The sequence below is a fragment of the Erythrolamprus reginae genome, chromosome 3 (assembly GCF_031021105.1).
Source record: "Erythrolamprus reginae isolate rEryReg1 chromosome 3, rEryReg1.hap1, whole genome shotgun sequence".
In the NCBI taxonomy this organism is placed as follows: Eukaryota; Metazoa; Chordata; class Lepidosauria; order Squamata; family Dipsadidae; genus Erythrolamprus; species Erythrolamprus reginae.
In genome coordinates, this window is record NC_091952.1 from 82,641,780 (window position 1) to 82,656,312 (window position 14,533).

At 38.1% G+C, this 14,533-nt stretch overlaps 1 protein-coding gene across 6 annotated transcripts in view; it reads left to right on the plus strand.

Annotated features, from left to right (window-relative positions):
• Window positions 1–3,747: 3,747 nt before the first annotated feature.
• The window catches only part of NFIA (nuclear factor I A), a 418,929-nt gene continuing 408,143 nt past the window's right edge, over window positions 3,748–14,533 (plus strand). For 3 of the 6 annotated variants that reach the window (XM_070746029.1, XM_070746028.1, XM_070746030.1), the window contains exons 1-2: window positions 3,911–4,227; window positions 9,640–10,171. In XM_070746029.1, coding sequence (XP_070602130.1) covers window positions 4,201–4,227; window positions 9,640–10,171 — 559 coding nt within the window. In that variant the 5' untranslated portion in view covers window positions 3,911–4,200. Of the gene's footprint in view, window positions 4,228–9,639; window positions 10,172–14,533 lie in introns of all 6 variants that reach the window. The other 3 variants (XM_070746032.1, XM_070746031.1, XM_070746027.1) reach the window with 2 other exon arrangements.

Genomic DNA, 14,533 nt, shown 5'->3' on the forward strand with positions numbered 1-14,533 from the left:
TGCTGCCTAAGGATCCTTGAACTCAGCTGGGCTTCCACCAGGAATCTGCTTGTGAAAAAAAAAAATCCCTGGTTCAGTGGTGCAGGCAGGATCTCCACACCCTTTTTGGGACACACTTGATGGCTGACAGAATCCTCAAGGTTGAAAATTTAGGGGGACCAAAGTTCCACCTGGGTTTTTGTTCTGAACTGACACAAGGAGAGTTTTTCCTATTGGGTGCAAAATATTGTCTCCTTGGCCCTAAGAGTCTTTTTAAAAAATGTGTCGGTTTGCATACTGTACAAGGACCTGGAAGGAACGCTTGTTTAAAAAAAAAAAAAATGGGGTAGAGAAGGTGCGGGGGATGGTGTTAAAATCCACCGCTAAGTCATCCTACTACTCGGGAGTAGCTTCCTTTTCAGCTCACCAGCTCATCCCGAGGAAGTGGTTTCAAACATCCCAGGCTCGAGTTTTTAAATCATATTAATGCAATTTCCCGTTAAGCTTCTCCTTAATATATATTCAAGATGGTCCGTATAAAGCGAACCCTTCGCGACGTAATTTATATATCTAAGAGGATTTAACAGAGGCTGGCGAGGTAAAAGTTTCTGCAAATAAAACATTGTAAATGCAATGCCGGGCAGCGTGCCAGGTACAATATGGATAGCAGGGATCATGGCAGAAAGTCTTTTCAGAGACATATACCATTTCACGGTAGCAGCCTATAGCGCTTTTCAAAAACTTCCCATTTTCAAGGGAGACGTGCTGGCTCGAGTGAGATTTTTGTCCTGGGTTTGTAATGGAGAGCTCTCTCTCCTTTAGGTATACTTTAGCCTCCCTTGGCTTTCCAAGCTTTTAGGCAGACCCACACACACACACACACACACACACACACACACATTTAGGGTTTTGGAGGCTTCTCCCTCCACCCTTTGCGAGAGAATGTTCCCCGGAGAAAGATTTTATACGGTTCTCTTTTTGTGCCCCTCTGCCTCCTTTGGGAGCTGATGGGGGGGAAAAGAAAGATTTAAGCTTACGCTTTATTATTTGTGCCCCCCCCCTCAATTTTTCACTAGCTCCACTGTGTTTGGGGGCGGTGTGTGTGAGGAAAAGGGCGGGAGAGCGCGCTCCTCTGAGGGCATTTTTGTGTCGGTTTTGCGGACGGGGGAGGGGAGGGGGGAAGGCGAGGAGGGAGCGGATGTGAACGGTTCGGCGCTGAACTTGGATGCAACGTCTGCCTAGAGGGCGCAAACCAGCATCCCGCGTCCAAAAAGTCTTACGAAGGGCGCCAAAAGTTACTTAAGATAATATTGCTAACCGCAAAAGAGCTGGAAAGTCGTAGAGCCAAACTTGCTTGCCAGCGAGGGAAGGACAGACAGGGGCTCGATCCTGCCTCTATCACCAATGTCTTCTTTGACTCCCTCCCCCCCCCCCTTTTCCTCTTCCTCAGGAGAAATTGCAGGGGGGAAATATATTTTAAAATAATTTTTAAAAATCTGGCTTAAGTTAGAATGCACAGGAAGGAGATGGGATATTTGATGGGGGTGGGAAGGGGGAGAGTTTGAAATGGACACCCACCAGAGAAAACAGGAATGTTATCAGCTCCCCCCCCCCGAAAAAGAAATGTCTTTTAAAATTCAAAGTAACTGAATTTAAACATGCCTGGGATAAACATATATCCATCCTATGATAAAATACAGGAAATAGTATAAGGGCAGACTAGATGGACCATGAGGTCTTTTTCTGCCGTCAACCTTTTATGTTTCTACAAGTATTAAACTGTTAAAAAGGGGAATAGCTTGTGTGGTCTCTACTCAACAAAATAAGCTCAGTGGTCTCATTAAACCCAGTGCCTTACTTAACTTGTCTGCCCATTCACACAACTACTGGACTGCTATCAGGAAAGCTCTGGCAACTGGTGCCAAGCTGTCAGTCTGTGGCTAACCAATGGGGCAACATTCACCGCCATGGGTAAAGGTTTCAGCTTCCCCTTGCCACCACAGACACCGCTTTGGAAGTATTTGTGGCTGTAGTGCCCCACGCATGCCAAAACCTGTGTGTGGTGTTTGATGTAGGGACTGAATAGCCTTCAGCTGGATTGGTTGTGGCAAGCAGCAGGAACTACACCTAATCTGGGATACACAGCAGAGGAAAGGAAAATGTTCTCTGGACCAGCAAGCTCTCTTGAGAAAAAAGAAGGGCAAACCACATTTGGAGCATATGGAAAGCAATAAAAGTGATATTTTCATGGTGTTTGAGTTGTATTTCCCCTCAGTATTTTCACTCTAAGCAAGTTTTATCAACCAGAATATCCTGCCAGGGAAACTTGGAAAAGGAAGAAATCCCATTAAATTTATTTCCATGGCTTTATGTTAATCAAAGGTATCTTGGCCACTCTTTTTTTCTTATTAAGAAAGTCAGAATGGAAAGTAAAGCCTTCTCTGAAATCAGCTCTCTGCAGCCTATACATGATAAGATTTGAGTGAAACATTCAAAAGGAACCCAGTAATAGGCCTTGTTCACCCCAATAGACTTTAAAAAGTTTTCCTGCCTTAAAAAAAGAGTCTAACATTTTAAACTTTGGAGGCGCCTAAATCTAAGCTCCATAAAGGAAGACTGGCAAGCAGAATGTGGTATGTCTTGTGGTATCCTCTTCCCTTTTTTAAATGAATGGTTATGGATCTGTCAAGTGTCTGAAGGCTGCTGTTTCTTTTGGGAAATGGAAAGAAGATCAGAAAGGACTCCACTTAGTAGATTTAGTAAGACTGGAAAGAAAATATAAAGCTCAGGGCAAGAAAATGCTGGCTGGCTGGCAATTTTCCAAACCCCCAAAACCAAAGCTTTTCTTGTGCCAGAACAATGCATTATGATAAATAAAGGACCGAAGGCTGGATTCTTAGTTTAATCACTTTTAAGTAGTAAACACTGATGCTTTCTTCTTGTGGGTTGCAATGCAGTCATTAAGTTCTGCATTGTTAGTAAAAAGCAGGAGAGCTTTAACCTTTCTCAAAGTAGAAACAAACAAGCATGGGCATTCATGAGATGGCTGGAAAGTATGGTTTTGACGCTGAGCTCCCCACCATGACCTTTCCCATTTTTTGTCAAAGGAGCCACATAGATTGATGAATGTCAGCATTTGTTGGTAAATGCAGTTATCTTTATTGTTTATTTTTTATTAAAAAATACCTTTAAAATCCCAAAGAACTTTACCTAGACATAAAATTCTTGGGGGTGGGATGCTGATTTCGGCGCCCAAAGAACACACTTTTGATACTCAGGAGGAGTGTGTTCGAGGCAGCACTTATTTAGAATTACATATACATTTTTAAAGAGTATCTGTCTATCATCTCTCTATATATAGTGAGCTGAACGCTCTGGAAAGATATTGCAACCCTCAGGCTTACAAATGGTTCTTCCGGGCAGGGGAAAAAAAATCTGTGCAGGAGATGAGCGGTAGAAAGTTTAGTTCGAAATCCTTCGGAAAGAGAAGAAGGAGGGGGGGGGGAGAAAGAAAGACGAGTGTGCGCATGGGAGACGGGAGTGGGTGGGCGAGAGAGACCGAGACCGAAATGCCGAAAAGAAGTTTTGGTTGCTTAAGCACATCCTGCACAGCCTATAGCCGCTCGGGAGCCCGACTTGCAAGCGGCTCCTAGTTGCGTTCCCAGTAATACACTGAGAGCACGGGGATCTGGGATAGGGAGGGCTGGCCGAGCAGTAGCACTGCAGCCCCCCTCCCCCGGGCAAGGCAGCGAGCGAGCTGCTGCTGCTGCTGCTGTGGAGCGGTGCAGAGCGGAGCAGAAGCTGGCTGGAGGCACGCTGGCAGGCACCCGGAGAAGCTGGAGCCCGAGGCTTTGCTGCTGCTGCTGCCGCTGGAAGCGTGGGGCGGGTGGGGTGGGGGGAAGTGTGCACTATGCCTTTAACGCCTGGGTACAGTAGACATGTCTAGTGTGTAGTGTAGGGAAACTCTAGGCGGGGTTAAAGTTCAGCTCATGGAGCTGATCGGCGCTGGCTGCAGTTTAGCAGAGTTGGAAATGTGAAAGCAAAGAAGCAGGCTCGGTTCTTCCCCCTTTCTTTTTTTTTCTCTTCTCTCTCTCCCTCTCTCTATTCCTACCCCTCCCTTTCTCTCTCTCTCTCTCCCTCCTTCCCTCTCTCTCTCTTCTCTCTCTCCCCCCCCTCTCTCTCACTCACACACCTCCAAGCCACAAACCCCCAACAGCAATCATGTACTCTCCTCTCTGCCTTACCCAGGTAAGAAGCTCTCCGGATTTGAATCGGGGGGAGGGCAATGGCGGAGCTGGGGGTGGAGGAGGGGGGGTGCGGGAGGTTCAGCCTGAGCGTTGACGGGGAGGGTGGGGGGCGTCGAGGACGGGAGGGGGTGAGATCCAGCTTGCGGAAAGTAACTTTTCTTTCCCGCGAGCTTACATTCTTTGCTCTGGCTCGGCCATTTGTGTAGACACATGGCTAATGGCGCCTTGTTATTAAAGGTTTTTTATTTAATTAAGAGGGGAATGTGCGAGGGGTTTGCGTGTGTGTGTGTTGCGTTGGAGAGAAAAACCGGGTGGCCCCTCGGCAGCGCGGGGAGGGTTCTCGTACCGAAATGCGGTGGTGTGGCTGGTGCGTATGTGGGTGTCTAGGACGATCTTGCACGTGTTTATAGCAAGCCTCGCAATCCATTACATGCTTGGTCATCTGAAATCAATACTTACGGTTTGCGCTTCCGACGCGGGACAAACGCAAGCCAGAGATAACCGGAGGCTTTTGTGTGTGTGTGTGTTTTAAAAAGTGTAGCGTTTAAGTAATTGCGTGCTGCGTGTAATTCTGTTTTTTTCCCCGCCTCCCGGACTGCTGGAGCTGCATTTGCTTTCCCCCCCCTCCATAAAGTCTTCGCGCACTTTTTGTGTTGGGTATACAACAACGTGTAATGTGTTCGTTTAGCTTTTTTTTGGGGGGGGGGGGGGGCTTGAGCCTTTGCCCGTACGCGGCACGCAACGTGTGCGCCGGTCCTCGTCGGAACCGGAGGGTCTGGAGGAGATGCATTGCACCTAAAGCCTCTAACTTTCCCTCCCCGTACGTTGCACCGCGCTTTGATGGAGAACTTGAGAGCTTCATTAAGGAATCCAACATTGCGCACCGCGCTTAGCTGCAGCGGCCGCAGCTCTGCAATCCGTTCCGTTAACTCTCCCTGCACGGCCCAGTTCGGGATCTTCGGAGCCTCCGAGCAGCTTCTTTGCAAGGCGGCTGAGCCCGGGCTAACCATCCGCAGTCAGACCTTGCCCTCCTGGCTGCCTCTAAAACGCTTGTCACTTGCTCGGGTGTCATATTTGCCTGGGGTTGTTTCCTTTGGGAAGTTAGGTTGGTTGTAAATGTCCTGCCCGGGGAAAAAGAAGAAGGAGGCGGGGAAGGGAGTTGCTGTTTTGGAGAAAGTTGCTGGCTTCCTTTTGTTTGCATCTTGAGCGAAGTTCCTCGTGGATTACCAATCCATTCCAAGTGGGTCTCCAGCCCACTTCGCGCCTCCCCAAGATCTCCAGATTGCATTATACTTTTGAAATTTGAAGAGTTGTGCGGATGACGCTTAAATGCAACCCAGGCAGGTCTTTTCTGAAAAACTGCGAACTTAGAGGAATTCGGCAACTTTTCTAAAACTCCCTGCACAACTCCCACCCACCCCTAGCGCTTTGCCTCCCCCCCCCCCGAAAGAAAACTCATGCAGCGCCAGATTTTTTGGCAACATTCCCACACTACCCCCATCCGTGTTTCTCCTTGAGATGAGTTGCCACGGTTTTAAAATCAGAAAGAGTAACTTGCTTCTGCTGATGGTTTTAGCAAGTTTACCCCCTCTTTTTAAATCTTTGATCATCTTTGTTAGACCCATGGTGTTTCCCATGCTGAACAGTGAAACTGGAAAAGTTGCTAGGGGAATTGTGTAATTTCTTCTATTGCCATTTCAGTACTTCTGGCCCCCACAGAAAAAACAAAAACAAAAAACCCCAACACTTGCATACTTTATGATGAAAAGAGTGGTTTGAAATTGAACACTTTTAACACCTTTAAAACACTGGAAAGAAGGAAGAATGAACAATACACATTTCGAATGACCCAATAGACATTTAGGAATGAATAACTTGGAAAAATTGTGCCCAGAGATTCACAAAAGTTGTCACCTAGAGCCAAAAAATACATGTATTTATAAGAACATATCGAACCAAAAGTACTACACAATACATTGATTATATTTAGAATATATTGCATTTTGATGGTGGATTCTTCGAAGCCAACTTTTTCAGAAGTTTTATCTCACAGAAAACTCAAGTCAGATCTATTTTCTGCTTGTTTACTTGCTTAAAATAGATACTTTTTATTTTATTTTAAACACCAATAAGATGCTCTCGGTTCCTACCTCCCACAAGGGGGGACAGGAGTCTATTTTATTAGGCCTTGCTACGCATTTATAAGTTTCAAAATATATTTTTTCTACCTTGGTCCTTAACCTAAGGGTTACTTTGTGGCATGTTGCTTTCCAGTCTCAGTAGGTTTGGAAATGTTTATAGATTCAGAGACATCTTTATAGAATCTGTTCAAAAATTGTACACATGTCACCTGATTGCTTTGGACTGAAATATTTCAAAATTAAGAAAGGCTTAGTTTAATATGTTGTTTTCTTTAAACTGGAATAAACACCCATCCACATTTACATTTATCCTGCAATATTTGCTATTTATTATATGCTGTTTTGGCTTTTTTTAAACAGCTTATTCTAGATGAACAGATTATTGTGTGTAGAGTTTTGGACAATGGAAATATTAACTAAGCTGCAAAAGTATATCAATCTGGCAAAATTTTAAATGGAGCAGATCAGTGAATTTTTTCTAAGTACTGTACTGCTGTGGTATTTTTTACTGAAGTATATATGCTTCGCTTATGTGTTGTATATTCCATGTTCAAATATAAGAACCCATAGCTATGAACCATAAAAGGTATTATAAACTCACTTTTGTTATTTTCCTCTTCTGCCAATCTGGAAAATATAAACGGTATCATGTGATATATAAAAAGCCCATATTTATTTAATGTTATAGAACTTTTACTAATAATTTCAACTTTAAAAAGAAAAGTATACATACCTGCCCTTTTTTCAAATTTTTTGGTGATAATTGTTACTTTTAATTTTTAAGTAATTCTGATCCACGTCTAAATGTTCTTAAATTTTCCAGCCAACTTGGAAAGCAATTTGTTTTAGTTGTGAATATATACTGTATAATAATCATATTTCTTTTTTTTAAGCTAATGCATTATAAAGTGGACAGGTCCTTCTTGAACAATTGATCTTTTATACACTGTTTGGCGGAAGCCAATCTGGGTAGCATTACTTATACAAGCAAAGGGGGAATCTCTTATCATTACGAGAAACTCATTTGATGGATTTTGAATATTTTTAGGTAGATTTTAAGCTATTGTCTTCCTTTTTCAATTGCATTTAGCATTGCCACATTTCATTATACAATAATGTTGATTCAAAATATTGATTCAAAATGTGAGACTCTACGTATAGTTAATAAATGGTAAAAAAGTTTTTAAAATAAAATCAAGATGCATTTAAGAAAGCACAAAGATTTATAGTAATCTTTTATTTTAAGATGGTAGAATGACGAGTATTCCCAAATCTTACTCTCCCTTTTTTTCCTTCCCCCCTTCTCTCTTTTTTGGGTATAGTTGGTGATCGTATGCATGTGAGGAAGGCCTTTGCTATTCTATGCATAATTATTTCAGTTGCAGCTCCGCTTAATCACTAGCTTAGATGTGAGAGGAAATTTATAAAAATATAGCTATTTAATTGTCAATATAATATTTTTTTAGTTTTTTATGGGATTTATGTAAATTGTTATGTTATGTATTAAACGGTATAAATATTAAGCCATTTTTCATTCAAAATCAGGCAATACTGTACATTTAATGTACTTTATATTATTTTGAAAAATATTTTCTGCTGAACATTAATTCGGCTCATTTTTTTTCATTATGTTGGTAGAAAGTGGATAATAATTTTTAGAAGATAACACAAGTTCCAATTGGTGAAACTCTTTCATATATTGCGCCCTCTTATCGCTTATCTTTTGGTTCTGAAATTTCCTACATTTGATCAAGGAATTTTAGACATTGCTATAGCATTACATAACAATACCCTTTATAAGAATACGCATCAAATTATTTTAAGAATTGATTAGTTTTTTGAATTACAGTATATGAATTAAGAAATTTAGACATCAATCTTATTCATTCTTAGGGGAAGTAAGTCTCAATGAATTCACAAGAACTTCCTCCTGAATAGGCATGTATACATTTGCACAGTAGACTTTCAGTATTGGAGGACACATACTTCTAGGAACAAGACGAAGGCCATGTTGTCTTCTAGTATGCCAACAACGCTTCCTCTTCTTACAAAGAAAGTCCAAATTCGGCAAGAGACCTCCTAATATTTTAAAATAGTGAATTGTCATTATCACATTTTTACGTTGCACATTTTTTCTATACAGTATATGGTTTTATAACTAACTGCATATGTATCAATAATGGGCACTGTTACTAATTTCTGGCGGCATTTTATAGCATTGAAAGATACTTTATTTAAATAATTATAATATAACCTTGCTTACTTTATAGGAGACATTTGGATAAATGTTTTAAACCCCTTTTTGGTTTTATAAAAGGAAAAAGTCACATAAAAGACATTGTTCAGATAGTACAGTATTTTTAAAAAGTGTAGAAGCCCTTCTATACAGTACTGCATACATACATAATGCATTTTAAGACGCACTACCCTTCCAGTTCTGTAGCTCATTTTTCTTTAAAATATTTGTGGTTTACAATGTATTAAAGTGATGATAACTTCTATACTATTATTGTTAAATAAAAATCAGAAAGCTTAGCTAATAGATTTATACATTTTATTGTGTGTAGAAATTATTTTTGTTAGTGTGAAATTCTTTTTATATATTCCACTTTATCTTGCAGTCTATTGTGTTGCATTCACACATTCAACCTCAAATTTTAAAAAGTATTTTTATCATATATCAGATGGTAATTGGCTGTTCGTATTCAGACTTTCAAAAGTTAAAAAATTTGCCAATTTGACAAGCATATAGCAAGTTGGTTACATCGTTCACAAGAGAGTCAGGGAAAAGTAAAAGAATATACTTCTTCCTTTTTTAAAAAAAATAGATAAAAATTACAGTGATCTTGTCACAGACTTGAAATAATTGATTTTGGAGTTACCCTATTGACTTTACATTGTAAAATCAGCTGTTTAAAGCTTAATCTCATCTTTCTGACTCAAAATAACATTTGCTGCAAAATCAGTGACATGGGTTTTATTAAATTTGCTTGTTTTAGCAAATGCGATTCACACTGTTATGGCAAAATATTTTCAGCACTTGGTGTATGACAGCAGAAAGTCGACTGCATAATATATTTTTGAGATTTCCGTCCTTTGTTTTCAGAATGTTGAAACAAAATTTTGTTTTTGCCTGTACAAAATATACTGTAGGTGTTGCTTTGTTATTGGCCTAGTTGAAAGTTACAATCACCAGTTCAGAAAGCATAAAACCTTCACACCTCACACCTTTTCCTTGTAATAATTTCTTTTTTTACTTTGATTATTTTCAGGATGAATTTCATCCCTTCATTGAAGCACTTCTTCCCCATGTCCGAGCATTTGCATACACATGGTTCAACTTGCAAGCTAGAAAGCGAAAATACTTTAAAAAACATGAAAAGCGCATGTCAAAAGAGGAAGAAAGAGCGGTGAAGGATGAATTGCTAAGTGAAAAACCTGAGGTTAAACAAAAATGGGCATCCAGACTTTTGGCAAAGCTTCGGAAGGACATCAGGCCTGAATATCGGGAAGATTTTGTTCTAACTGTGACAGGAAAAAAACCTCCTTGTTGTGTTCTTTCCAACCCAGACCAGAAGGGCAAAATGAGAAGAATTGACTGTTTACGGCAAGCAGATAAGGTCTGGAGACTGGACCTTGTTATGGTGATTTTATTTAAAGGTATTCCGCTTGAAAGTACTGATGGCGAACGCCTTGTAAAGTCCCCACAGTGCTCAAATCCAGGGCTGTGTGTACAGCCCCATCACATAGGGGTTTCTGTTAAGGAACTCGATTTATATTTGGCATACTTTGTGCACGCAGCAGGTAAGTGCCTATATTTAAATTTGTCCACTGTTGAGTTTGTTGTGCAAGGGCTTAACCGTATGGTTATTCCAGTGTGAGGCGTGCTTGCACCTGACCATGTAAGTTAATTAAACTGTGTTGCTTTCCTGCGTCTCTGATGGTGGTCCGGATGTCCTCAGAAGCAGAGAAGTCATAGATTGTGTAAAACTGCAACATAGTTTTTTTAAAAAAGTGATTGTGAAAGAACAGTGTCTTTCACTATTGACCTAATGTGCAATGTACGGGAAGCATTTTCATTAGAATGCCTTTCGAAAATTCTTGGCCTAGAATATTGTGCATTACTTAGAATTATTTTTTTAGTTTGGTATAAATTTGGCCATGAAGAAAAGAAATGAAAATAATATTTATGCTATATATGTCAAGTGTTTAAATGGTTGGCATACCTAAAAAGAAGCAGGCCAAAACTGGCCTTATCAATTGGTATATGGATTAAATTATGCTTAATGAAGAAAAATGGAAAGACATTCTTAGTAATTGCTCTATATAAATAGAATATTATCAATTTTAAAGAATAGTTTATTTAACAGCGTAAATGATGGGAAATGGATATATGCATTCTTTTTTTATTCTTAATTCAAAATAATCAATTTTTCTGCAGCCTGCTTTGAGGAAGTTTGTTTCCTTATGACTTTTGGAGGCTAACTTGAGTAGCTGGGTGATATTTCTAAGCAATTCATTGTAATTTAGTTTTACTAAGAGTTCAATTTGATTCAGATATGGAAAAGAAAAGATAGTGATTTCTCAATTTGTTAAATGCATACATCTGTGTATGCAGCCTTTTTAAACGTGAGGCATATTGTTAGTTTTTAGGTGGTTTTATACCAGAGTGAAATTGCGTGTGTCTCTTAACGGCTTTATATGTAGTAGTGTTACTGGGATAATTGGTATGTGAAGTTACAATTTTGGTTTTGTGCTATGGAATCACAGAGAGTGGTGTGCTCTGAATATGAACTATTATGCACTTTTAACTAATGAAAATATTGATAAAGAGATTATTTTAAAAAAACCAAGACTGTAAATCTATGACTTTTATTTGGGATCTGTGTTTTGTGTGTGTCTAATAATGGCTGTGTTTCATTAAGTGCAAATGTTTATAATAGATTGTGGCCTCTGGGAGAGTTCATAGCTGTATAGTGTGCCAAGTGGAAAAATTAATAAATTAAGAACAGATTTAAAATATAGTTTAATAAAGTTGGTGTTAACGGCATATTGCAAACTCTTTTCACACATTTGTTGATGTATAATGTGAATTTTAAATTGATTTTTAAAGGATTAATATTTTATTGAAAGTTTTTGTTAAATGCTATGCCTTTCTCAGTTTAGTCTAGTTATTTAAAGTTGTCAATCTGTAATATTGCAAAAAACCAACAGCTATATATCCTTTTCTAAAACTATAACTGCACTATAACTTTCTTAGCAAAAATAAAATGCACAAAGTGGGAAAACAGTGAATGCAAGTAGACCGAATATAACCATTATAGATGTTACGAGCATATTATAATATTTTAATTACAATTCTTGTGCTTTCTTGCCACTTAAGAGTAGCAACTCTCATTTTGAACCTTTTCAATTGTTTTGAAAACCAACTAAAGGTATTGTACAATTCAACCATATAATTTATTCAAGACTTGTTCATTTGGGTTCAGTGTTTCTATATAAAGTATAGGTGGTACTTGTAATTTTGTTTATAAATAAAAATAGATTGGTAGTGTTTTTAGAATACATACTATGTTTTATTATATGTTTGTATTGCATCACATGCTTTATGCCGTGTTTTGGAAAATATTTAGGATATCACCTGTAAAGAATGAAAAACATATTTTATGTGCAATATATCACTGGCAACATTCATTATTTGTGAATGAAGGAGAAAGATAGTATAGATAGTCCTTGATGTACAACTCCCATTGAACCCAAAAGTTTTGTTGCTAAGTGAATTTTTCATGTTTTATGACATTTTGTGCCACAGTTGTTAAGTGAATCACTGCCGTTGTTAAGTTAGTAACACTATTGTTAGATAAATCTGGCTTCCCCATTAACTGCTTGTCAGAAGGTCCCAAAAGGGGATTGCATGACCCCAGGATACTACAAGAGTCATAAATATGGGTCAATGTGAATCACGTGACCATGAGGATGCTGCAATAAGTATGAAAAATAGTCATATGTCATTTTTTTTCTGTGCCGTAACTTTGAATGGTCACTAAATGAACTGTTGTAAGTCAAGGACTACCTGTACTTGAAGTCTGCTTTATTTTGATATTTCCCAGAATATTTTGTCACCCCAGAATACCAACGAGGTTCGTGCTAAGGGCTCTTGGATTGGTGTAGTAATGAAACCGGCATTCATTTGTTTGTATATATGTTGGTTTATTATTAAACAAATGTATAGAGCCACCCAACTCACACATAGGTGACTGTTTATAGTTTACATCAGATGCAAACATTAATAGAAGTCTTAGACATCCATTGTTGTCAAATGTTTCCAAATGGAAACATTTTTAGGGTAAAATAAATACAGTATATTGTTATTTTTTTGGCACCATAATAAATTTGCCAGTATAAAATGAATAAATAATACTGAAATCGACTTTCATGCAGTGAGAATTGAAGAGCAATTCAGAAATCCACAGCATTTTTATGTGGTAAAATGTTTGTTATCGGAAATGGAAACAAAATTCACATTGTGTACGTTTTTTTGTCATATATGTACTAAAACTATTGCGATATTTTCACTTTGTATAGCATTACTTCATACTCTTCTGAGGTAATTTAATTCTCTATGTTTTCTAGACAAGCTGTCCCTTTCTTTTTAAAAGTTCATTTACCATGGTTGCTAGAAAATTTTACATTTTTCCACATTTTACCTTTTATTCGGTCTTAACTTTTAAAATTATTTAGCCACATTGTCCTATTCCAAGTAGCCGAAATCGTAAAAAAATATTGGTCCTATGTAGTAACAAGAAAGTGCAATTTTGTAAGTAAAAACATTTATTTATGTGTATGTGTGTAACATATTTTTGCTGATAATGAATATATTTATTTATTCATTCATTCTGTCTATGTGTTCGTGTGTACAATAAGTCATTCGCTTGGAGGTCTCAAGAAGTTTATTCTGGTTTTACAGTACAGAAGGGGGAAAAGAACTGACTCCCGTGAGCCTTCCATAAAAAAAGGAATGCATTAGTGTTTGTGTGTATGTCTATAAATAAATATATAAAAATATGTATGATTTATATATATCTTGATTCTGCTTTCCTAGTATCAAATGACAAGTTGGAAATGATTGTGGCAAACTGTGTGTTTCTTTGTGGGAGTATAAGTCTCCAGGAAATTTATGACCAGTCTTTTAACCAGATGATCTGTATCAGAATCTCCCATATACTAGGCACGTGGCAAGGTCACCATTTAAGTTGTTGGGGTCACAACCTTCGCCACCAGGCATTTGACCTTTGTGATAAAGTTAACCTTTGTTCATTAGGAGGCACTCAAGCAAGAACTTCCTTGTTTTTTACTGCAGCAGCTAACATGATCACATTGTTAAAAGTGATTCTTAGCTCAAGTATTGGGTTCTGTGCAAAAGTTTAAAGATTTTCTGTGTGAGTTTCTTTTCTTCTTTCTTTTCCTTTTCCCCCCCTTCCTTTTTAGCCTCTTTCCTGCAGGCAAAGCTGTGTCCTGTTGGCCACACAATAGTTCACGGCTTTGTCTATTGTTTGTTTTGGATATGACTTTTAAAAGCACAAGCCTGTTCATTTTTTACTCTAAAGTAAATTCCATGGCCTTATTCCATAGTGAATTTATTTATTAAATAACACAATCTATATTTGAAAAAAAAAAAGTTTAAAAAACTTCAGGAGGAATTTTTTTGAAATGATAAACTGTGCATTGAAAAAGCTAGGCCTTTTACATTTGAATTAGGATGTTTTGTATAGATTTTAATGCTATTAAGTACTGAATCAAAACTAGCTACAAGGCCAATTTAATTTTGATAATGGGGAAAATGTATTTTGTTCTGGAAATAAATCAGTGTCTAGATGGGATCATGTCTTTAATCTGAAATAAGCTGATACATATTCAATAATAAAATATATTGGATCCTGTTATAGGACTTGGACTTTGTAATTCTATAATGTAGTCCTCTAATATAAATTACATTCATTGTACTCATCCTGGTAATAGATCATTTTGTATTTTGCACCAGCAATTCTGCAGGTATACTTGTAAAGTAAGTTTTCAAATAAAATAATTACTACAAGTCTTTGTAGTCCATTTTTTCAGGAAAAAGGTTATTTTATCATATATTTTTAATATATTATTTCTACATCA